Source organism: Bactrocera dorsalis, chromosome 3 (assembly GCF_023373825.1).
Source record: "Bactrocera dorsalis isolate Fly_Bdor chromosome 3, ASM2337382v1, whole genome shotgun sequence".
Taxonomy (NCBI): domain Eukaryota; kingdom Metazoa; phylum Arthropoda; class Insecta; order Diptera; family Tephritidae; genus Bactrocera; species Bactrocera dorsalis.
The window spans coordinates 84,869,312-84,897,208 of NC_064305.1; the positions used below are offsets into that span (position 1 = coordinate 84,869,312).

A 27,897-nucleotide genomic window follows, 5' to 3' on the forward strand; every position below is an offset into this window, starting at 1 on the left:
TTCAGTTGAATTTGTGCAGTGGTGCCGACAGTTGGTTGATTTCGGAACTTTTTGAGTTCGAGAACGTACAATAACACACACCTTAGTTCCTTAGTTGAGCAAATAACTATAATAAATGTGATTTTTGGCGCGGCACCTAAAGCACCAGTGCATTATTGACATATGTAATTGTTTCGCGGAAAATAAATTCAGTGAAATAAAACTAGAAAAATACTAAAGTTTTAAAATTAAATAACTAATTATATATAATAAATAAACTTTCGAAAGTTAACAGTGAAAAGGTAATTTTGTTGCTTTCGTACATTGTAAATCGGCAGTTGAGCATTTATATTTGAAAATAGACTGTTCTGAGGGGTGACACATTAGAAGCAGATGCTGCGTTGTAATACTGAAAATACAATAGAATAAAAAAAGAAATGTCGGCTAGATCTAAATTGTGTAGTGTGGCAACCGGCCGAAAACGTTTAACAATATAAAATAAATTTTGGCAGGGCTGCTTGTATATTGTGTAAATGAAAGTCAAAGAAAGTAATTTACGAAATTCTCACACCATAAAGTGGCGTTGTTGACTACATATAATGTATAGAAAATATGTATATTTATAAATATTTTGAATATATAAATAGAACTGAAATGAATTATTTTGTGCTGCTGTAAAGAAAGTAATTTAAATATTAAATTTAGAAAATAATAATTTGGATATTATGAAGAAAAGTTAACAGATTGCATTATTAACAGAAATATAAATAAAACTAAAATGACAATTATTGTGCAGCTATAAAGAAAATAATTTAATATTTAAAACAAAAAGTGAAATAATATTAAAAATAGTAAAGTTTAATGCATGAAAATAATTTAAGATTAAAAAATTTAAATTTATTTTCCCAAAATGTTATCAAATTCAAATAATACAAAATAACGATTAGTTTTTTAAACTATAAAAGTGCCAAAATTTGTTTAATAATACATAAAAATTATTTTCAATAAAACTTCAAAATTATTTTTGAAAATTATTTAATGTAAATAAATTTATTTAACGTAAATTTAAATAGTTTATTGTTTAAAACTATAAAAAGTGACAAAATATGTTTAATAGTGCATAAAAATTGTTTTCAAACTTAAATATTTTTAATGCTTAATTACAAAGCGTTCTCAAAATAAATAAATATACTTATTTAATAATAATTTTGAAAAAATATTAAATAGTGTAAAAAATGTGCTTTCTTTTGATCAATCGACGATTATTTTTAATCAAACTGATTTTTTTCCAAGCACTGTCTGAAAACATTGTAAATATACATATTTTTTCCGTGTTGTGTGTGAAACTTTTGATTTAAAATTTGCTTTCTATTAATCGAAGCTTTCTTTCCAAAGAGGAATTAAATTTTTCGTAACACTATTTGAAAAATATTATAAATAATATTTTATATAAATTTATATATTATATATAAATATTATAAATAATTTTTTTCCAATGGTTTTTAAATATTTTGAATTAATTTTTTTTCGATTCATTGACAGTTTTTTCAAAAACTTTCGTTGCACAGTTTGAAAATATTGTAAATTGATTATTTTAAACAACACATCAATATCATACAAAAAATGTATAAGCATTTTTTCTTATAAATTAATTTTTGGACAAAAATAGGCAAGTGAAGAAAATTTTTTCGTATACAAAAAAATCATAATTAAACAAAATTTTAAAATATAATATTTTTATTTTATAAGAACTTTTTCTTTTATAAATTCAATTTTGGACAAATTTAGAACGGTGAAGAAAATTTTTTCGTGTACAAAAAATCAAAATTGAACAAAATTTAAAATTATAATAATTTCTTCGCTTCGCAATTAATTAAAAATATATATAATATACATGTTGGTGAAGAAAAAATTTCTTTTTCGTAAACAAACACGTAATTAAACAAAATTAAAAAATAATTTTTCCGCTTATGAACTAATTTTTGCATAAAAAATGAAAAATCTTACTTTTCAAAAATGTAAAAAATATGTTTTCTATTTATAAATTAATTTTTGAATACATATTTAATGGTTTGGAATTTTTTCGACTATAAAGGATTTAACTAAAAAAATTGATAAATGTTATAGTTTTTTCGCTTTCCAATTTATTTAAAAAATATAAATTTGTGCTTTCGTGAAGAAAAAAAGAATGTTTTTCGTAAAAATTGTAATTAAAGTAAATTAAAAAAATAATTTTTCCACCTTTACATAAATTTTTGTATTAAAATATTATCGTGAAAAAATCGTATTTTTCAAAAATTTAAAAATAATTTTTCTATTTGATAAAATTCGATTGAAAAAACTTTTCCTACTTAAACATTTTTTTTCATACTTAATAAATTAATTTTTTATAAAAATTTTATGTCTCAGAAAAATATTTTTTTGACTATAAAAAATTTAATTTAACAAAATTAAAAAAAGTAATCCACATAATAATTAGTTTCGATTAATAAAAAAATATTTATAAAAAATTAATATTTATTAAAAAAGATATCTTTTAATAAACTATTTTTATTAATACAAAGGAAAAGAAATGTATTTCTTTACCTTTTTTTGGCTTTTTATATATATAGATAATTAAATTACCTTTGAGCGTCAAAAAAATATAATTTTTTTAAAGAACTTATATCCACAGGCGAAACACCATTAATTTTATACAATTTAATAGTGTCAATTAAATTCGCAGCAATAAAAGTGTTAATGTAAAGTTCTGACTAATTAACAAATTTAATTAGGGGAAATACGAGACGGTTTGTAGAACGACAAAAGTAAAGCACAATATTATAGTAAATGGGTATCAGAAGTATATATAAATACACACATATCTAGTGAAAATAAACCCATCCTTACATAAATGTAGATATGTAATATAAATGTTTAGATGTACATAGAAACCAACGGCTGTCACAATTTCGACGTTTTCAAAAAAGCACGAGCTGACGTTTTCAACATTCATACAAATGTACAAGTACATAGGGGGCATTCAGTGTTGCTGTACGATTAATTTATTGCTGTACATATTTACAATAAACATATGTATGCGTGGCACAACTTAATTACGCTTAAATATGAGTTACTGTCGCTTAGGTACACTCATGTGAAAAGTCAAATACCTCATAGATAATTAAGGAGTTTTTTTTTATCTATGTGACTAAATAAGTTATACGTCATAATTGCAGACTGTCGCTTAGCATGTGCTTTTTTAATCTTTGAATGTAAATACGTTATACATAAGCCAGCCAAACAGTGGCGGTCGTTGGCTTTGCTTAAAGAGGCGCACTAAGTGGTTTGCAGTTACTTGCGGTGATATAACAAAAATATTAAATATTTCCTTCATTTAATTAAATTTGTTCATTTTGAAGTCGAAAATGCTTCCACTCTCACCCTCTACAAGAAAATATAAGTACAGCAAAATCTCTCTTTGGCATTAAGTAATATTGTATCAGCCCCAATCTGTGTACGCCCATGTGAAAAATAAATGGCGCTTGTATTTACACAATTGTGTGTGCGTCGTCATGCAACAATTGGTTTTGATGCTATGCTGAGTCAGTGGGCTTGTCAAGCATATGTTAGATAGTGAATTTGATGTATCCATGCAGGTTGGAGGACATACATATGTATGTACATAGTAAATAAGCACAAATAGACACAACTTCTAATTAAATTATATAGAAAAGTGTTTCCAAATCTTTTTTCTATATATAGACACATTTTTATTGTTATACATATACATATATGAACAGGCAATTCATATACATATGTATGTATACCCAAAATAAAGCCGGTATAATGGTTGCTTTAGTAATAAAATATTGTAAATAAAATTACATATTTTATGTGTAATAATATTGTTGCTTTAATGCCACAGCAATCCAAGAGAAAAAACTGCAGGGAAATTATATAAATTAGAGCGTAAACTCCGGTGCTTCTTATCCACTTATAAATTAATGTTGCCGTGGACTATGTGCTTAGCCTTGCTTGGGTGACTAAGCTTTTTCGCTTTTAAGGAGTTATATCCTTTACTTCTTTATTGGAGTAGACACCGCTTACGTGGTTATAGCCGAGTTAGGGCTCTCTTCCGAGACTGCTTTCTTCCTTTCATTGCGGGTTTTTTTTACGTGGCGTGTTCCAAACCCATCCCCCAACTCTTGCGTGAAAATTCTGTTAGAATACGTTAGAATAGTAAATATTATAAAATTTGCGGTACAGTAACACCAAAGTATTCGTAAATTCATTAACTTCGCTGTGCTTTATTTGAAATCCAACAATGTACCCGAAATAATATACATAGGCACGGAAATAAGTAACCCGCGAGAATGCATTTATTCTTAAGTTTTCTGTGTGTAATCAGTATTTTATTATATAAAAAAAAAATCGTTTGTTTTATTTCTATTTTCCAACGCATAAACCACTTGGCTTTGTTTTATATATGCACATAATTAAATATGTACAATTATATGCATAAGTTTATAGACATTTATCGGCAACCTGATGATGCCATATACTAGGCATGCTGGTGAGCAATATTATTAATTGTTTGGTGGCATAAGTTATTATAGCGTTTAAATAAAGAAATAAGTATTTATAAATCGGAAAACAATGGAGATAGAAATTTTTATATAAAAAATTAAATAAATTCGCTACTTTTTATTAACTTATCTTCAAAAAAAGAAAATAAATTCACTTTTTTTCTTAACTTAACTTCAACATCACTATACTTTTTAAAGCTTTAATCCACATTTCGGTGCGATCTTAGAACATCGACTCGTTAAGTTCACAAAAAGCTCGGCTAGCCATTATATGTACCATTTTTATGCCAGTCCATATGTATGTATGTATTACCGAAAACGAAAACATACATATACATACAGCAATATGGGCGCTCATGTCAACATATGTTCGAACATGTGCCAAACTATGAAAGAATGTAAAATCGAAAGCAATGTGTTTGTATGTATGCCACAAAGCCACACTTTTGAATAAATGAATTTTTTTTTGGAAAATTCATTACAATCACTTTAAGCATTGTAATTGAAATGCACGCTGGGTGTTTTTTTAAGTTCTGCTCCAGCAAAACTGACTTCGCTTGTTACTGCTCTACTTTTCAGCTATTTTGCATGCATTTGCATTGCATATAAGTAGATATGTATATACGCATTTAAGTGTATACATATCTATATATGTGCCATTTGTATGTATGAACGTTTGCATAGCTTTAGTGAGTTTACTACCTTGAAATCGCTCTTTAATTTCTATTGGCGGAACGTGGCCTTTTGCAACTTTGTTGTTGTCACTTGGCTACTACAAACATTTTATGCTCATTAGAACGCTGAAAACGTGCTTTAACAATTTTTCGTAGCTATTAAAATGATGGTGTTGTATTTGATATAATAAATCAAATTTGAATTTAATCGCATTTGATAATTAAAAATTGCCTAAAAAGCTGTAAATTACATCAAATAATTTGTTAATGACGAATTTGTAGTCAACTTTTTATAGAAAATGCTTTTTACTTGATTAATTAAGGTAATTTTTTTGGGTAACTTTAAAATTAGCTTAATTTATCCAAAAAGTATTTTCTACAAAAAGTTGCATACAAATAATAATTTTTTATAAGTATATCTGTATGCGTGCTTATATAAAGGTTGCCACATTATCAAAACAAGTTGGAAACTGGATTTCCATACACAAATATACACATTTAAACCTTAAGTGTCTTAAATCCCTAACTATCATTCCAAATTAGAAGTTTTGATTTTTCTATGAGTGTCTTAGCTAAGTCAAGACTTCAACCATAATAAAAATTAGTACAGTTTCATTAGATCTCAATCTATTCAGAAAGTTTTATACCAACAGTGGCTAAAACCGCTAGAGTTAGACAGTTAAAAACAAACCAAACGCTGTTAAAATATATAATTCAGACAACTAACGATGTAATTTCTTCCATTTACAGACAATATCAAAATGTCTAATACAGAAAAAGGAGGACTTAATAGATGCAGAGGTATGTATCATTTTGCTTTAAGAGTTACGCCTAATTTAATAATCGTAAAAATAACTATTGAAAATCTGTGGGTGAATCCAAAAAATAAATTTAAAATATAGAGTGATTTTTTTGAGGTTAGGATTTTCATGCATTAGTATTTGACAGATCACGTGGGATTTCAGACATGGTGTCAAAGAGAAAGATGCTCAGTATGCTTTGACATTTCATCATGAATAGACTTACTAACGAGCAACGCTTGCAAATCATTGAATTTTATTACCAAAATCAGTGTTCGGTTCGAAATGTGTTTCGCGCGCGTGTTTTGTTCAGCGATGAGGCTCATTTCTGGTTGAATGGCTACGTAAATAAGCAAAATTGCCGCATTTGGGGTGAAGAGCAACCAGAAGCCGTTCAAGAACTGCCCATGCATCCCGAAAAATGCACTGTTTGGTGTGGTTTGTACGCTGGTGGAATCATTGGACCGTATTTTTTCAAAGATGCTGTTGGACGCAACGTTACGGTGAATGGCGATCGCTATCGTTCGATGCTAACAAACTTTTTGTTGCCAAAAATGGAAGAACTGAACTTGGTTGACATGTGGTTTCAACAAGATGGCGCTACATGCCACACAGCTCGCGATTCTATGGCCATTTTGAGGGAAAACTTCGGACAACAATTCATCTCAAGAAATGGACCCGTAAGTTGGCCACCAAGATCATGCGATTTAACGCCTTTAGACTATTTTTTGTGGGGCTACGTCAAGTCTAAAGTCTACAGAAATAAGCCAGCAACTATTCCAGCTTTGGAAGACAACATTTCCGAAGAAATTCGGGCTATTCCGGCCGAAATGCTCGAAAAAGTTGCCCAAAATTGGACTTTCCGAATGGACCACCTAAGACGCAGCCGCGGTCAACATTTAAATGAAATTATCTTCAAAAAGTAAATGTCATGAACCAATCTAACGTTTCAAATAAAGAACCGATGAGATTTTGCAAATTTTATGCGTTTTTTTAAAAAAAAAGTAATCAAGCTCTTAAAAAATCACCCTTTATATCTTCCGTACAATGACCCACAGATGAAAAAAAAATCAAGTCAGTCAGACAAGTTAGCGTCGTTGATAAAAAAGTTGAATTTTCCCATAATTTTGGTCGATTTTAGCATGCCGAAATTCGATTTTTGATAAGTTCAAAAAATTGTATGGACAGCTATAGGTATATATTGTAACAAAAAAGTACCCAGAAATTGTAAATGAAACGAAAAATATTTAATTATTTACCAATATTTATTTTGTCACCTTGAGAGTAATATCAACCATATGTAATGCAATTATGCCAACGATTTCGAATTCTCGAAACACTTTTCTAAGTATTTTTTGGGATGGCATTCAGCTCTTTCAGCAAATTTTGTTTCATCTCTTCGTTCGACTGAAAATAGGTTCCATTCTGATGATTGTTGACTTGTTTGCATGTTAAACCCATAAACACATTCTCATCGGTAGTTATAAAAGTCCCTATGAATGTGGGAAATCGGAATTCGCATGATCAAGCATGTCCAAAGAGACCTGTTTATGGTACTTTTTGAAAAAAAATAAGCTTTATCGGACGAGTCGATCAAAAACACGTACCCAAAATATTCACCAAAATCAGTCGAACGGATTCGCGTGAGATGACGAGCTCTATTGCCATCTCTCTAAAACTTGCCTGACGATTTTCAAGCACCATATCCACCAGAACGAAGCATGCCTTCAACAATTTTTCGACCGTTTTTGAAGGCTTGGTACCACATGTTGGCTTGTGTTTTTTGATGAATCAGAATCACCGTAAGCTTTTTCCACTCGTAATTTGGTTAGAAATACAAAATTTGAGACAAATTTTTTGTTCGATATTTTCATCCATTGTAAAAATCGCAACACACTACTGAGTTGGACCGACTTAAGCAGCTGATATAAACAAATTGATAGAGAGATCGCGCTTATATTTGGCATAGTAACTAAGGAGAGTCCTACCAACTTAGCAAAATATATTCTTTTCTTTGTTAAGTTTCATTGTCTTTGAACTGAAAAACTAATAATTTCCTAGACTCTTACTGCTCTCTTTACTGAAAGATTTATTATCTCTAACCGGAATAAGATAATAAATCATAAAATTTAGAACCACAAAGCTATTGGATTTTATGATATGTACACAAAGATAACATATTAATAATATTTAACCACCATTGCATTGAAATTTGTCGGCGATTAGTTGCACTTATGTACTTACAAGAGTTTAGATAAAATGTGCCGACACTTACAAGAAAAGATAAGGCTTGTAGCTGTTTAATAAAATTTATTTTACAAGCAATATTACAGCGTTCGGCGCATTACAACAATGTTTCGGCATTCTAAGTCACCGGGTGAGATTTTGACTCGCGTTCTTTTCGTTGCCAAGCACGAATGCAATAACTTTGTAACTATTTTCCATGTAAACAGTAAACAAATAGGCGAAGTCACATGAACACATAGTGCAAACTGACACTTGTGGAGCCGCTATATCATACAATATATTTACAACGACTTACTAATTACATTGTTTGCTAAATTTATTTATGTACATATGTATGTATGCATGTGTGGTACATGTAAATAACTAATAAAAGTGTATGCATAGAGAAAGTTTTATAACTCTGACATTGAATTCGCTTTAAGTTTATTAAACGCATAAAAACTGTTAACTGTAACTATATGAATGTATGCACATTTACATATGTATATGTATTTGTGTAGTTAAAACACATTTAATAGTAGCTAGCTAGTCTGAGTCACTATCCTCCAGCTACAATAAGTATGTCTGTAATGGTAAACTTTGCCGTGGCCAGGACGCGCCCCGACTGACTGATTATACATACATACATAATGAATATGCAACAGATACATACAGATATATAGTACATAAATAAAAAACTATATACTCGTACATTTGTATATATGCTTGTAGCTCGTACTTTTTATATACATACATATACATATACGTAAGTATGGGCACATAGTTGATTTGTAGCTTGTTTTCAAAGTCGTTCGAGTTAATTTATGTATGAAAAAGCGTTTCATATTCATTGCCACTAAATACATAATAATATATATATTGTATGTAAACAGATTTGTAGTAACATAACTACATAAATATGTATTGCGTGCGAAAATGTGTACTTGAAAATGTTACTGCTATCTGAATAGCTGCTATAATAGACACACATATGACGAATCAATTTTCCTAATTGGGGCAAAGCAATAAATTATGATATTCTATATGATTAAAAGTTTTACTAGTGTCTATATATATGTGTGGGTGTTGTTTACACAGAATGAGAATTTGCATGCCAAATACGAAGAAGGCTTGTCAACAGAATTTGAAATATTTTTGCTCAATTCGATAGTCGTAGAGTGTGTTAAGGGTTCGTTCACCACAGGAAGAGAAGCGGTAAATGACAAAGTTGATATATTAATGGACAATAGAGCGTTATATTTATGAAAGCATAAGTCAAATTCTCGAAAAATGGCATGAATAGTAGAAGCAGAGATATCAGAGAAAACGTACAGAAAGCGAATTAATGATTTTAACGAGGTTTATTCAGCTAGAAGCGCGATTAACTGTCTCCTTTAAGAGAACAGCTTAAACTTTACGGATGAACCAACTCTTCGATGTTACGATGACAACTTATCTAAACTTTACCACCCTAACGGAAACTAGATAACCTTTACAACAACAACAATAATCCGATCTAAGTTTCGTGCGGATATCTCGCCAAATAAAAAAGTTTTCCATACAGGGGCTTTAAGTAGAATCGATCAATTTGTTTGGTAGTTATATCCTATAATGGTACAATATCAGCGGTTCCGACAAATAAGCAGCTTCTTGAGAAGAAATGGGCGTGTGTAAAGTTTCAGATCAATATCTCAAAAATTGAGTGATAAGTTGGTATATATACTGATAGACGGGTGTGGCTAACTGAACTTAGGTCGTCATGCTGATCATTAAAATATGAACTTTAACGGGTTTCCGATGTCTCTTTCTGAATATACCTTAATAAGGGTAGAAATATGGAGCTGATCTTCTACCCAGAAAAAATTAATTACATCAAACCCCTCATCCAATGGCCCAGAGGTTTTTCAAAGTGTATTTAAGCCTCTAAATACATTGTTACAAATTAATTTAATTACAATTGTCTAGAAATGTGTTAATTACAGTAAATAACTATTTTAGTGTAGCAAATGTGCTAAATACAGTTACCTAAGATACTAAGACCTAATTAGCGTAAATTAACGGCACTTTAATGTGTGTACACTTGAATTAAAGCGACATTTTCACGCTTAATTAACTTACGCCTGCAACTTTTTAATATGTGTGTGTGACTCGGTGAGGCAATGCAATAAATTTGTATAAGTTAAATAAATTAAAAAAAGTCAAGTAAAAAAAATACAAAAAAAAAATAAATAAAAAGAAAAGAAAATAAATAAATAAAAAGCCACTAAAAATAAAAACAAACACAAAATAAAGCATTTAAAACTATTTATAAGCGTTCAATGGACTGCACATGTCCGATCGCATTGAGTCGAGCCTCTTTTGTGTACTACCAGCTCAATTATTCAGTCGATATGAATTCTATGGCGCTCAGCGGCCTTAATGAGCTTATTAAAGTCCACATCAACACGTACTGACACACTCACATACATATATGTCTGTATGTATATATAAATATGTATGTTTATGTAGCGACTTCTGAAAAATGCTTCACAGGGTCATAATGTTTAAATTGGCTGACTTCGGAAATTGTTTGTCATATACGAAACGTTCTTAATTGAGGAGTATAATAACTTGCATGTTTTCTTAGATGCAAGGAGACGGGTTCAATGCACGTCGTAAACATTCAGTCTCTGCATGCGAGAATGCATGAATTTGCATTCACAATTTGTGCGTTTCTCCATATGTTTGTGTGTGCGTGTGTTTTGGAAAGAGAATATAACACACACACGTACTATTTATAAACCATGTCAATTGAGTTGACGTCTGAAGGAGTCTACAGACTTCACTATTGAATATAATTTAATAAAAATGCAATGAAATCAAAACTATCAACTTAAAAATAGGCCAACGAAATGAATTTAAGTGGACATAGTCATAAATAGTTTATGAGCAGAGAATGAAGTTTACAGAAAAGCTAATGGCATACATACAATGTGTATAAATGCATATATTACGAGTATATTATTGCAAGCACGGCTCAGCCTTTTTTGTAGTAAGTAATTATTAGAAATAACTGAAATGTTTGCAAACTTTTTAATTTAAACAGCACTGATGCTTAAATACCCCTCAGATTTCTTGATTTGCTCGGTTAGTTTATATGACAGTTTTTGCCATAGAATCCAATCTGAAAAATATGTTCACAGTTTATACCGTTGCCTTGGACAATAATTCATGCCAAATTTGTTAAAGACTTAGCTCACCACGCTAATCATTTATACATTCATACATTTGTATATACTTTATAGAGTCTCGAATATCTTTCTGGGTGTATCGAACTTCGTGGTAACTTTAATATATCCTGTTAAGGTTACTTTATTGTAACTATTTATGGCGTGGTATGAGCACCCTTTCGTCTATTTAACCGGTAATTAATCTACCTATTACCCATCATCTCTCTCGCGCCATCTGTTGTTTGTAAATGAATGTAAACATAAAACAGCTGATTGAAAATATTAAACTTGTTTTCATTTCAGGCGAGTACATGTATGTATGTAATAAATTGTTTCACTTCACTTTATTTCTTTAAATCAGAATGTGTTAAAATATTAAAAGTATTCTATTTGTGTAAATTTAAAAGATATATTGCGATCAAGACAAAGGTAAATATTCAATGTCGGCTGGGCGGGAGGAGGGTATTTGTTGGGTATTATTATTATTATAAAAATTACTATCGAAGTGCTCATAAGTAAAGATGGAAAATTTAGTGTCTGAAAGTACTTATCACAAGCAATGCAAGTACTTATACATACAAACAAAAAAAAAAACAAAGTTTCACTAGCTGTGTCTCTTAAGTTTTTTCGTAATCAATTTGCACAAAGTTCCGAAAATAATTTAACATGCTTTGTTTTGTGCTTTCTCTGTCTACACTCAATTTAACACATAATTGAATAACAACCACTTCTGATTGCCATAATATTTACACAAAACAATAAAATAAATTAATTTAGATGCAAAATTGATTGAGTGTCAGCATGAATTGACATTTGTTACGTTAATAATTGTAATTGTTTATTATATTTGTGCATTTCCTTAATAAAAATGTTACACCACTACGCAAAGAAAGTCAACAAAGTCATAACATAAAAAAAATACTAAAAATATAACAAATATAAAATTTACGGTTTATATTTCTGCCTTTGCGATATATTAGAGTTTTGCTATAAAATTTATTGCGAATAGTTTAACACGTGTATCTACGTGTTAATGGTAATTTGAAAACGCTTGAAGCATTTTGTAAACAAGATCGTAATTAGTTAGCAGTATGTGTTGTATACACATACCTACGTATACAGACTTTGTGACAAAAAAGCGCCCGGAAATTGTAATTGAATTCCTCGGGTAAATGATACTCCAAAGACGGTCAAAAGATCGTTGAAGATATGCCTCGTTCTGGACGATCTTCGACCTCTGCAACTGATGAAAATATTAAAATAAAGAAAGGATACTCGTATTGTGCTTGAAAATCGTCAGGCAAGTGTTAGAAAGATGAGAGAGAGCTCGACATCTCTCGCGAGTCCATTCGAATGATTTTGGTAGATATTTTGAGTATGCAGTGCATTTTTGCTTGACTCGTCCCGATAAATTTGTATTTTTTTCAAAAAGACTACCGTACAAAGGTCTCTTTAGACATGTTTGATCGTGCGAATTCTGTTCTCACATTAATGGAGAGCATTATAACTGCCGATGAACATGGGTTTATGATTTTGACATGCAAGAAGTCAACAATCATCGGAATGGAGGAAAAAAAACGAAAAAAATAAAGTTGATGCTCATTGTTTTCTTGGATATTCATGGTTTGGTTCATGATGAATTTGTTCCAAAGAGAAAGAAGGTCAATAAGGAGTTCTATTTGGCCGTATTGAGACGTTTGCGTGAGAACATCCGTCGAAAATGGACGGTATTGTGGAAGAACAATTCATGGATTTTACACGATGATAATGCATTCGCTTGTGACCGAGTTTAAAGCCAAAAACGCAATGAACCACCGTACGCACCGGACTTGACTCCGCGTGATTTTTTCTTGTTCCCCAAACTGAAATTGCTGCTCCGTTTTCAGTCGATCGAAGAGATAAAATAAAATACGCAAACGGAGCTGAAGGTCATCCCTCGAAAAATCGTTGGCATAAGTGTATCAAATCTGTTGGAGATTATTTGAAGGCGACAAAATAAATATTGATGAATAATTAAATTTGATTTTCAATTTCCGGAACTTTTTTGTCACAATGTATAGTTAAATATAAAATGCATATCTGCATAATACTGCAATAAATAAATAGTTACAATATTATTATGCATACATAGATACATTTACGATGTAAATACATACATATATGCAACTATTTGCAAACCAAATAAAAACAATAACAGCAATAAAATATACCATAATCGTAGAACATTTAAAAAGGAAATAAATAAATATTTTGCTTTTCGCGTATTAATAAGAAAATAATTCAATAAACATGTAGATATGCACATCAACTCGTATGCGCTCGTACACGAGCTACGCCAACACATTGACACATATGACAAATTTAGCGGAAATTATTGCGTTGTAATGATTTTTTGCCGCTGTCAAGATACTAAAGTCGTTCTAGTGCTAATGAAGTGCTCGTTCATGTGAACAATTGCAGTCATATATCTAAATAGCTTTATAGTATTTCATAGTATCGTAGTGCTTCAAGGTATTTATCGCATATTTGCAATAGACTGTTTGAAGTTCTAATAAGCCTCTAGTGCTTAGAGAAGCAATTAAGGAGGATGACACCTGTCATTTAACGTGGCGAATCATTCTATAATGATATTCATAAAATGTCGATAATAAAAGAAACCGATAATGCCCAGACATAAGATAAGGAACAAGGTCGTAAAAATGTGCTAGTCATTTGTAAGCAAATATTTGTTTATTTATAAAACGTAAAAAAAGAAAAAGAATTGGTCTAGCGATTATTATCAAAGCAGCAAATCAATGTTTTCAAAAGCAATGTTCGGTGCGCCAAAATTTAGAGAATGGTGAAGCGAATTGATAGCTGGCTTTGTCCAATGTGAGGCAGCAAGCGATTGAACAATTAATATAACAAGTAAGGGACTTTTCCCAAAGCCTTTTTAACTAACTCAAACTGAAAAGCAGAGAAGCGACGATTCGAAAGTAAGACTAAGAAAATTATTATAAAAGGTGTGCCAAAAGCTGGTAAAATACTAAGTAACGGATTGCAAAAAGTCTACAATTCAAATTTAATTTTTATAGAGTTGCCACCTGTTCAAAAAATAAACATAAAGTTCGAAAAGCATTCAATTTAAACACAAGAGTAAATGTTTGCCAAATGTAGGATTTAAGGGTTCACATGGGCTTCTTCGGGCAAAAAACAACCTTTTTTCAACAATTCTTTTCTCATTTAAGATATACAAATTTTTATTCGATTTTTTATTGTTACTATTAACAAAGAGTCTTTGAAATTTTTGAAAAAAAAAATTTAAACTTGGTCATTGCGACGCCATTTCCGTGGACCCCTCAGAAAAAAGATGCGCCCGCGTTGGTAGAATAACTCTTACAGGGTCATCGAAATTAAAAAAATACGTGTTTTAGTTAAAATCTTAACCTAGAACTTGAACGAAGGGAAAATAACTGAAAATTGAATTTTTGGCATACATTTTTACATAAAAATTAAAATTTTAGTGAAAGGTTCGCGACATTTTTTTTAAATAGTTGTAATCGAAAAATAAAACCTTCGTCTAAGTCTGCAAGAATTGTATCTCAAAGGCCTGTGAAAAATTTCATGAAGATCAGTTGAGTAGTTCTCGCGAAATCTTGTCATCCGTCTTCAAAAACACAGTTTCGAGAAAAAGTGTTTAAAGACGACAAGCTTAGTCTAGCTAACCTCGAGCGCACAACTTCTCAAAGCTGTATCTCCTAAACTATTACTCAGATCAACTAGAAAATTTTGGACAATATTCTATAGGTGTTGTGAATTTAATTGTAATAAATATAAAAAAAAAAAACTATTTTTTGAACCCGCAAACCCATGTAACCCATTAATAAGGGGCATTTTAGAAAGCTGTAACTCAAAAACTATATGAAATATCGGTTTAAAAAAATATGAAATATGACACTTTTAATTTTTATTTTTACAAAGACAAAAATTCCACAAAGGTTTTTTTTTTAATTTTTTTTTTAGAAATTTAGAAAGTTGTTAAAATTAGTCTAACTATCTTGTCCTTTATTTATAGTAAATTTGAACAAATAAATTATTAAAAAAATAAAGCTGTGTATAAGTTTGGAAAACCCAATTCACTTAAAAATGCTTTTTATATATATGAGTACTTATCTCTTCTAGATTTATATCAAATATTATAAATTTTATATATACATACATGCATATATGTACACATTTTAATTTTTAGTAACGCCGTTCATTTATTAGTAAAAAAAATACGAAAAAATAGGCGCCGTCAACATTGTATTTTTATATTTTGGAATGTCGCAGCAGTGATTTATATAAGAGATTCAAGCAGCTATTGACGCAAGTCACTTCAAACACATCTTTGTATATGTTTAAAAATATCCACGAACCACACTTATATGGACGGTTCTTAGTGGAATTTTCCCAAAATAAATATTTAAAAAAATATTTATGATCTGCTGAGAATTTTAATCATAAACTTTTTTGCATTAGATATGTATGTATGTGTATCCACATTTAAAAAATATTTGCATTAACGCGAATGTGACTAAATACATGCATACAATTGCTAATATGCGATAGTGTGTGTGTGTGTGCCAGCATTTATCAGTCGGCTGGCCGCGAGCAAGTCGAGCCCCCTTTTTCAGCAGAGGCTCGAACGCCTTGTAGCGCTAGCTGGCGCGTGTGCTGAAATATCAATGTGCATATGTGTTTGTGTGCGTGTCTGCGACTTTATTATACTGAATATTTTCATGCTTTGATAAGCAGCATTAGCGATTACTTAACGGTTGTTTGTATAGCGGAAATGCGAGGATTTGAAATTTCCACTTTGGCTTTTTATGGCATCGATTGGAATTTAGAGTTTAACTTTATCTACTATACGAGTATATAGTTGTTGTATCCAGTATTTTTTGTGCTTTGACTAGCTTAGTGCGGTTTTAATCAGTTTTATGGAATGTGGGAGCATTATATGCTTCTTCTTTTAATTTCGTTGTACGTTCGTTTTAAATATATGTACATATGTATATATGTATGTGTGTATTTATGTAAAGTAATATGTCTGTACGTACACACTATATACGTTCCTCTCTTTTTGAGATAACGAACTGAAATTTTGCACACGTTCGTTTTTCTCCAAGCATTACATTGACCAGACAATCAATTATATCAATTAGCCAATCATTATAGAATTAGCCAGATTAATATGCATAACCGCGGCAGAATTCTAGTTAAACAGCTTAAACCTTTCACAGAGGCACATATCGATATACTTGTATTTAGTATCCCTGGCGCTAGCACTAATATTGCTTGACGTTTATAATAAAATAAAACACTTTTCTCTTTGAGTAAGCCTAAGTAAAAATCACTACAAATACGCAAAAATATTAAAATTTCGTTTCTCTTTTTTATTAAATAGTTCAAATTTCGATGAGAGTCCCCTTAAATTCATTTAATTTAAACTGTAAGGTCGCGCAGTACAAGCTCTAGAGTGATATTCAAACTGTTAATACTTTGCTAGGAAGCTAACACGATCCACTACATATAATAGGTACACGCCTACTTTTAAATTCGACCATTTTGCATTCCAATATCAACACACTCCCCTTACTGCGTGCCATTAATATCTCTCAATTAGCAAAATTCTTATTTTAGTATTTCGAATATTTTGCATAAAACCGGAATTCCTTCAAATACATATGTATATGTTTATGTTTATGTACAATATATAAGTATATGTAGTATATTTTTAGTTTTTTTATTAATGTATCAGGAATTATCGTGCAAGTAAAATAGACTCGACTAACTAATTAACATGCGACGAAAAATTAGCTAAAAATTCGACCAGAGCAGGTTAGTTGATATATACATACATATGTATATGTATGTGCATATATTAGAGCACTTGGTATTCGACTAATCGAACCGGAATGAACCAGATAGGGTATTATTCGAATAATAATATTCGGTTTGCAGTATTCGGATATTAGCAAGTCGTTAAGTTTACCGCTCTTTGTAGACTATTCGAATAGTAAGCGTTTTTCGATGCTTACGATCCAGGAATAATGATTAATGGGTTGAATATCGGGATAAATATGAGCCGAAACCATAAAATCACAACAAAGCAGGTCAAAAATCAAGGATATGTTGACAGTTTTCTTCGATTATCGAGATGAGGGCACTCCGAATTGCTTCCGACCAGCCAAACTGTCGACATGGAATAATATTTGAGTGCTATTCGTCGTTTGCGTGAGAGTAAATGTACGAATAGTCGCAGTAGAACAAGTAGAATGTTATAAAATTGTGGCTAATCGAATAGTAGAAACCGGTAATATTTTTTTACGAACGGTTATAAACCAGATATTCGAATAATCGGTTTTCAAGTTATTCCAATAGTTTTAGGAGCACTAATGTACATATACGAGTATGATACGTATATATGTATGTATAACCGTCGTCACATATCCGCAAAAATCTAGTTTAATTTTAAATTAATCCATAACGGAATGCCAAATTTAGTTTATAAATTCGTTAAAATGGCAAGAGAAGAGTTGGCGAAGAAGTCTTTAAGGCAAGGTCAGCTGTTCTTCTGTTTCTGTCTGTAGAAATTTTGTGTCATTTAAATTTTTTTTTTTAATTTTTTGTGTAAACAAGCTTATATAGTATATACATATGAATTCGTGTCAGCCCAAGAAACAGGCGATTTTCGGGAATTTAAAATAAAATAAACAAATGTTTTGATTGCATAAAAATTTAAAAGTATAATGCTTTTGGAGTCCACAGTAAAATTATCGCAGAAAAAAATTTAATTAAATTTACGATTTTTTTATAATTACACAGCTGTGCGGCCTCATTTAAAATATGACTCGTTAGTTAGTCGTATGCTGAATAAATAACCGTTAATTTCATACAAACAATAATAGTGTTGACGCTCATTATTGCCTGTGAATATTCATGTTGTCGGCAGGTACTATAAATGCTTATATATACATATATACATATGCCCATATTTATGTTATTCACACTTGTTTGTATATAAAATTAAATTAACATATTTATGGTCGATGACCTATTGATAGCGCTTTTCTAAGACAGACATTCAAATGAGCTTACTTGTTTTCAAGGTTATTTTTAGCAACTGGCACAACTTGCAGACCCACTTGTGCGCATAAATGTCGCCCAATTACATTCTGATTAAGTAGGTTAGTGGCAGTTGCTTTTATTTTCCAAAAGTAAAAATGAAAGATAAATATAGAGTAAAATTAAATTATACAGACATAAATATTTATGGTTTTCCGCTAAATTGCCACTTATAAATAATTAAATCTAAATTTATGGTGGTCCGGAAATCATCTTACTTCAATATCAATCAATGTCATATCATAAAAAAACTTAATTATTAATTATATAGAATGGGCAAGAAGATATCATAAAAATATACATACACATACATATCGTTTTCACGTGATTGGCACATATAAACTAAAATTGCCATTATCACGTGATATCCATTGACATTGAATACTAGCACAGACAAGCGTGAATATGTATTATAAGTATAAGGGCTAGTAAAAATAAATCCATGCAAAAAATAACGGTTATATTTAGCACATTTAGAGTGATCCGATTTAACTCAAGTATTCACCGTTTCGTGCGAAAACTGATTGTGGTTTTGAAGGTTACTTCAAGATATCCATTTCATGGTGAAACCCATCCCTATTGACAAAAGCCTGGAAGAGTCGATTTTCACAAGTTTCTTGTGAGGCGAACTTTTCACCAGCAAAATCATTCGTTGAAGACAGAAACAAGTAGTAATTACTTGATACCACGTCCGAACTGTGAGTTAATTGCCAAGCTACCAGAGCCTCTGTCGAGTCAAGATCGTTGTATATGACCTCATATTGTACTGATGGAACACACTTTTTCTCCTATTGACCTCATCGCTCATCTGAGATATTGTTTTCTTCAAATTGTAGGCAATACTCGTCCGAATTAGGTATTTGGTCATAGGAGAGCAGCTCATAGAAAATTATTTTCTTCCGAACCCACCAAACATGCAGTAATGTCTTCCTGGCAGTCATACTTGGCTAGGTCAGCCTACTCGGCACGGTTCAACCACAACTCTTTTCGTTTGACATCGTCGAAAGCGAGCCACTTTCCATCATCAGTATATGTACATACATCTGCTTCAGAAATGGCTTGGAGTTTATTCGTGTCAACTCATGTGGCACCCCGACATCATGCTTCTTTTTGTATTCAATCCTATTTAAATGGCACTAATTAATTAATTATAGCATTAGATAGTAACTTCAACGCAGATAACATTTTAATACCACGAAAATGGCTGTTTAGCACGTGAGCGAAATAATCAAATTCAAACCGCAAATATCACGTGATATCCATTGACATTGAGACAATAGCACAAATACGGGCGAATATGTATGTTATTATATTATACAATATAATAAACTTAAAAGTACCGCTATTTAGCCGACGTTAACTGCGTATGATTGATATGTGTTTACTGACGGTAAACCAACACATACAAGCATTTGTACCTGCGGTGGAGTATGTTCATATACTATATGTGTGTGGACAGTTGTTTAAAGTGTTTTTAGATTTTTTGCTGTTATTCACCGGTACAAACACACGCACATAACTCAATTTACGAGCGTTATATTAGATATTATATGCAAACACTCGTACTAATGCATAGCTGTGGAAAGGCAGACAGTTATTGGCTGAAATCCAAATATTGGCATTAATGATAAACATACTTGTGGACACTAACATACGTACAGAGGTATATACAGACATGGTGGCACGCCTACCAAGAACTTTTTGCAACAATGTATGTGTAAAAGCATTCATATTGCGGTTTTTGAAAAATATTGGCGCATGTGCACACATACATATGTACATAAGTCAAGGAAGATCGAGCCAACGACGTATTTCGCATTTAAAAAAAAAAAAAATATTTACTTAAAAAAATATTGGCGCATTTTGTATTTTTTATGGTGTGAGTACGTATGTACTCATATTTGAACGTGAAAAAAGCTTAAGGAGTTCATTGAAATTGAAATCTTGCGAATGACAAAATCTTTGTGACAATAACCCAAATTTATACAGGCCGCGGATTAAGCTCTGTGCACACATACAAAGGGACAACAAATTGACGTCACACTTTAGTGTATACTGGCCTTCAGGCTCAAAAAATGATTCATCTAATAAAAAGATTCGCTTTTATAAATTGAAAACAGGCATTAGATCATTTACATACTTGCTGCCAAAGTTGCAGTACCAAAGCTGATCTGGCTGAAAGTGACAAAGTTTCCAACTGAAATGTATACAAAAGTAATGAAAGTTAATTAAGTGAGCATTTTCTGAATTTTTAGGCATTGTTAATTAATTATAAAATTAATTTTATTAATTAAATAATTTATTAATTTAATTAATTAATTATTAAAATTTATTAATTAATTAATTTTATTTTATTTTATTTCGTAATAATAAAATAAAAATATTTTAAAAATCTTAAATTTTGTTTTTGTCTAAACTTTAAGTAAAACTGATAGCAAAACTGAAGGTCTGGTTCGCATTTAAGCAGACAAAAGGACGAACAGTCAGGCGTACATGGCTAAACCGACACAACTCACGTTTATTGATTTATATACATATGTATGTATGTATATGCATTATAGGGTCTTCCACGTTGCTTTGTGAAAAATAATATTCCTCACCCCCGAAAAACGGCTCACCCTAGTATTTGAAATATACTCGCTTGATGTGTTTGTTTCTAAGATAATATCAAACTAAGTGTGACGCTTATTAAAAGCCTTCAATTTATAAAACAGGTTGTTAAATAAATAAACAAAGCTTTTGCTGTGAGATTTTTTCATGCAAAGCTTATTTACATTATTGACTTCCGAAGTAAAATAAAGAGGTTAAGTTAGACAGTAAAAAAATTGCGCTCAAAGATGCAAAAGCTTTGACTGTCCAAAGCAAATATGCAGTCATGCTGACGCAAATGAATATGCTCGTAAATTTTTTAATGCAGACAGTTATTTTTATGAAATTTTTTTTTAGTGTGATTCACGCGGTATTCGGCGTAGATACTAAAAGAAAGCCAATCAATTACAAAATAAGGCACGTTTTCAACGATCTCTTGACCATCTGACAAAACAGAATGGCCGCAAGCCTTTTCCAACATTTGCAATGACTCCACACACTACGCAAATTTGATTAGAAATACAAAATTTGAAAAAAATTCTTTTTTCGATATTTTTATCCTGACAAGTACAACTTAAGCAGCTGTTGTAAACAAACTGGTTGCCAAATCGTGCTCATATTTGGCATAGTAATTAAGGACAGTCCTACCAACTCATGTACATATTTTTGAGATATCATTTACCCGGGGAATTTTATTACAAATTCCAGGTGCTTTTTGTCTTAATGTAGGTATATTTCCCTTAGATTATACCATTCGTTTATATTTATACCAGTTATTTGTTCGTTTCGTCAAACTCCAAGGTTTAGCGACTCCCAAACAGCCGTTATTTGTTTGTTATGCTTAATTGGAAACTTGTTCAAAATAACAACAACTTGAGTTCAATGAATCGTTTCATGAAGAACACAACATTTGCATTGAAATATAAACGCTTTCACAAGGTTCTTGGTACACCTTGAACCGTGCGAAATTCTTTTCTGATTTGAAAGATGATATTTGAGAGCTTTAAAGATTCAACAATTTTAATGTTTTCTGAAAAAAATTTAAAAAAAATTAAAAAATTTAGTAACTAAAATAAAACGTATGTATGTATGTACATATGTTTGGAAAATTGACATTTGGAAGCCGCTTTCGTCATCGCACACACGCGACGTTCCGCGCAAAACGAAAAAGACAAATATTTGTTAGAATTCGCAGATGACGCATTTTCTAAAGCAGAACTGTAAGTGGCAAACACATAGACATATTTATGCACATAGTAAGTACGGCATATTCTATGTGTTCTACCGCAAATTCTATGTGCGTAGCTACTTTTACACACAAGTGTGGACGCACGAGTTGTATTCAAATGGCCGTGAGAAATTTCTATTCCGCAAAAAAGTATGTGCGAAATAACAGTGTCTCATATTATTTCAGTTGTACATATTTATGTGTGTATTTCAAATAAACAATGCTCGTGCAATTTGGACAGACGGCGAGTTTAGCGGAAGCTTCGTACCTCCCGATTTGTACAACTTTAGTGGGTATTGTATGTATGTATGTACATATGTATGGGCTCGCATATATTAAACACAAAAAAATGTGCGATCAAACTTTACATCAGCTGCTAGTCTGTTGTTTGTGCTGTAGTTTCTGGAGATTTGAGCTTATTTGATTAATCTTTTTCTAAGAATTATTATAATGATTAAACCAACATTGAACGATTTTAATCCAATTTACTAGCGAAGTAAGATTTATAGTTAAGCATTTATTAGTTCTAAGAAGCTATTAACTTATTTTTATTATATGCAAATATACATACACATAATTCTATGCCCACCGAAGCGGTGCGTTCCACTTTTAGTAGCGCTTTTGAAATAAGAGTGTTGAATGAGAGCGGAGTTAAAAGCTAAAAAGCTATTTAAGAAGCTTTTAGTTATGATGAAATTGAGCCGGTCAAAAACTGAAAAAATAAAGTATGAATTAACAAAATAGAAAAAAGTTGACTTTGGTTGCCATAATACCCTTCGCAGATGCATTTTTTATTATAGCATAAAATGCTATAATCTCGATTTTGTTAGAACAATTTGTATGGAGTCTATGTGCTATAGGGTTTCGATCTGAACAATATCTTCGTAGATTGTACGTTGGCTTAGTAAATAATCCACGCCAAATTTATTTTCAAATAAAAATTTTCCATACAAGCACTTGATTTTGATCGATAGGTTTATCCCATAGTAGTTCGAGAACGGTTTCAAGAATAGAATTAAAAAAAAAATACTTTTCGGTTAGAAAAAATCTTCATTTAATTACTAAAAAAATATATTAAAGAAGCTCGTGTTAAAATTTGAAACTAATCGGCTTAGCCGTTATCAAGTAATTTTGGTCACTGACTTTGAAAGCCCCACGCGTTTAAAATTTAGCCTTGTACTTCCATGCACTCTGAAATGTCTTTTCGAATTTGCGTGAAAATTCTAACTGTATAAAACTCCTTAAAGATGTATGCAAAATTTCATACCGATATCTCAAAAATTGAGCGACTAGTTCGTGTATATACCGACAGACAAACGGTCATGGCTAATTTTTGCAAAATATTGTTTCTTAAAAAAACTGTAAACAGTTTGTTGTATAAGCTAATATTCAATCCTACAAATAAATAACTGTGCTTTTCAAAATTATTTTCAAAAAACTCAAATTGACTGCGAAATGCGCCTCAAGCTATTTATGCAAATATCGTGCTTGTTGATCTGGTCGGCAGTCGTTCGTTTGTCACATGTGCCGACTTCTACGAATTAGTTAAGATCACGTTTGGCCCCCAAAAGCGTACAACCGTGCAAAAAAATATGAAAAAACAACACATTGTTTATAATTTAAATAATTAATTTGTTTTCTGTGTCTGTTCGACGGGGATTTTTAACCGCAGATTAATAAGCATATGCCGAAACAGGTTTTTAAAACGCTACCACTTAATAAGCATGCGTACTCATATAAAAATACATACATATATACATGTGTACATATGTATGTATGTACATACGAACCAAATTTTAAAACACTCATATCAAATATTGAAGTGCAAATACCAAATATTGGTTATGCGATATAAATAAAGGTACACACGTCATCGGTCTTAATATATAACCGCGATAGTTCAAAGTCTTGACGTTTGAATAGTGAAATCGTAGAGCTATATATCTATATACAGTAGATTCATTACGGTTATAATTTACTTGAGCCTGCTAATTTCTTCTAATCAATAAAAAACTGGAATCCGCGCAAAAGCCATCAATAAATCAGTCTGAGGTATTCTTCGCACGAGCGCCGTTTAGTTGACTCTACAATTTACATACATCCTATACACATGTACATTTTTGACCACGAGCGTTTTGGCATGTTAATTGCGTAAAGAATAAACGAAAAAACATTTATAAAATTAACATCACGTGATAATTATGCGCACATTTTTTATTTCATGCCGGTCTGTGTTTGTTCAGCTTATGTGTGTTTCGAATTGTGACGCTATTTTACTATGATTACCATATAAGGTGTTACTTTTTGCGACTCCAAATCAATGCGAATTTTTGCACAATTAATTATGGCACTTTTGAAAATTCTCCTCAAGCTTATAGAGCTTCAACAGTCCATAAAATATTAAACACTTAAGCAAATATGATCTCACCGGCAAATTTATAGCGGTTTGATAATGAATGCGGGGGTCCATATACATATATTAAACGGGCAGATACATACTTATATACATATGTATGTATATACACAAACTCGAGAAATATAGACTAAATAAAGAAGGTTGTATTTTATAGATATAAGATCATGATTCACACATTTTGGTTTTTTGGAAATTTTTGTCATGTTTGAACAATATATTAAAGTTGAAAGAAAGTAATAAATAACAAAAATAGCAAGAAACACTTTGGATTCCTATTTTTAAAATGTTGTAAATTAAAGCAGTATATGGAAACACGATATTTGCGTGAAGTATTGAAATTGAACATATCATTTTACCAAACACTAAAAAATCTTAAAAATCTGTTATAATTTCAAATACTTCATGAAATTATTTCATAGATAGATAGATTCTTAAAAATATTTTATATACATATAAACACACAAGTTGCACATTCTATTATTATTCTCGAACTAATATTAATCTAAAAACTTTCCACTCTTTATAATCGAATAGATATGCTATCATGTCGTCAAGTACTCAATATACTCACCATGCTTGGCTTCATGTTGAACTATGCACTGCGCGTAAATCTGACAATAGCCATTGTGGCAATGGTGCATCCAGATGTGCACTCACCACCGCGTACGGTCGGCAAAATGAGTGCCGCACAGCTAGCTGATAATGCCACAGCAGCAACAACCACAACTACGACCACGACAACAACAACTCAGCTGCCACCAACTGACGATGGAAATGATTACTTTCCATGGGACTCTTATCAAACGAACTTTGTACTAGGTTCCTTTTTCTGGGGTTATATATTAACTGAACTGCCCGGCGGTCGACTTGCTGAACTAATCGGTGGACGGCGTGTCTTCGGACATTCCATGCTATGGGCTAGTTTGCTTACACTGATTACACCATTAGCGGCACATATTAATTATATAATGTTAATTATTGTACGCGTTGTATTGGGCTTTATGTTGGGCGCATCATGGCCAGCTATACATCCTGTGGCGGCTGTATGGATTCCACCAATGGAACGTTCTAAATTCATGTCGCACATGATGGGTAAGTACACTTTACAGCCAGTCAATCATGACAATGTTTTTAAAAAAAATGTCTTCTATTTAAATTGACAGCTTCCTCTTTGGGTGCAGCTATAACGATGCCGGTGTGTGGATACTTCATTTCCATTTGGGGTTGGCCCAGCGTTTTCTATTTGACAGGTAGGTGAAAATGCTATACGGCGTTTTATATTCACACTATTAAAGTTTAAAAAACAAATTTTTCCCGATTTAAAAAACAATTACAAAGCGAAAAAAATTAGAGAATATTTGCACAAACGGCCGTGTGTAGAAAATACCAACGGCAGTGCTGCCAAGTTTTCGTTTTCTGCGGAAGCGGATGACTTTGCAGTAGTTGCCACTGACAATATCTAAAATGTTTAAAAGTGTTAATAATAATTTATACATAATTTTTAACAAACGTAAAAAATATTAGTTTTAGTTCTACTATTTTATATCAACAATAAAAACAAACAGAATGTATAATAATATACAATTTTTATTCTTCTAGGTGGTGTTGGCCTTTTGTGGTCTATCTGCTGGTTTACCTTTGTTTATGAGACACCCGCCACACATCCGCGTATCAGCTCTGAAGAACGGCGCGAAATTGAAGACGCCATCGGCAGCTCGACTTCCAAGAAACGTCCTAGCTATGTGCCATGGCGCGATCTGTTCAGCTCAGCACCTGTGTGGGCAATTGTAATTACGCACGGTTTATCTGTATTTGGCTTCTTCACTGTCGTTAATCAACTGCCGACATTTATGGATCAAATATTACATTTTAATATTAAACAAGTAAGGAAAAGTTTAACAAATTCATAACAAACAAAACATTTATTTTTTCCTGTTACATTTTTAGAATGGACTTTTCTCTTCTTTGCCATATTTGGGCAAATATATAATGGCTTTCAGTTCGTCCTGCTTTGCTGATTATCTGCGGCAGCGTGGTACGCTGTCTACAACGGCCACAAGGAAGGTGTTCACCGGTTTTGGTGGGTACTTTTTTTAAAGAAATATTATTGAGTGTTGCCTACGAAAAATGACGTTGACGTCTAACATTTTTTAACATTTCTTCATTACAGCACTGATATCGCCCGGCACCTTGATGATTGCGCAAATATTTTTGGGACGCGATGCAGCGTGGTCAGTGACGATCTTCACCCTGGCCTTATTCACACACGGCGCCGTAACAGCAGGCTATCTCGGCAACGGCTTGGATATTGCGCCCAATTTCAGCGGCACCATTTTCGGTTTGGCCAATACGCTCTCTTCATTCGGTGGCTTCTTGTCGACGTGGATGGTGGGTGCGCTGACCTATGATGATGTAAGTGGCATAAATCCATAAGTGATTTATTTTATAAAAATTGAGAATTAATTTATCTAATTTCTTTTACAGAAATCATATCATCAATGGCAAATAGTTTTCGGCATATTGGCCGTCACTTACATTTCCAGCGCTATTGTTTACATTATTTTGGGCTCCGGCGAATTGCAGCCTTGGAACAATCCACCGGAGAAACAACGCAGATCTGTTGTTAGTGCCGAGGAGGGTGAACCATTAAAGAATGAGAAGGCGAACGGCTTGGAAGATGCTTTGAAATAAGCAGCATATTTCGGAGATTAGTAAAAACTAATGTAAAAGCATTACTTTCAAAAGCAGAAAGTAAACTGTTACACAAAAAGTTTAAAGTATTAGAGAAATATTTTCAGACCACAACAAACGCCTTGTCAACAACATATTATAAGCATTTTTGCTACAAGGTTATATTATGTGGATAGGAAATATATTTGTAATGGAAAAAGCAATTAAGGCCAATCTCAGTCACTCATTTAGTTATGTGCACCCCCACCTAAACGCGTAATGCCATAAATAGTGATTGAACTTAGTGTTAGAGATTCATCAAAATTCTACTTTAAGCCATATATATGTACATGTTATAAATAGTTAAAATAAGTTTGGCATATAAGTAGGTT

At 31.8% G+C, this 27,897-nt stretch overlaps 1 protein-coding gene across 1 annotated transcript; it reads left to right on the top strand.

Annotated features, from left to right (window-relative positions):
• LOC105227747 (sialin) lies at positions 1-27,864 on the top strand. Its single transcript, XM_011207247.4, has 8 exons — positions 1-281; positions 5,972-6,022; positions 25,370-25,927; positions 25,999-26,085; positions 26,435-26,718; positions 26,783-26,915; positions 27,006-27,247; positions 27,320-27,864. The coding sequence occupies exons 2-8, from the start codon at positions 5,983-5,985 to the stop codon at positions 27,524-27,526; spliced, it is 1,551 nt and encodes a 516-aa protein (XP_011205549.2). The 5' UTR covers positions 1-281; positions 5,972-5,982; the 3' UTR covers positions 27,527-27,864.
• The last annotated feature ends 33 nt before the right edge of the window (positions 27,865-27,897 follow it).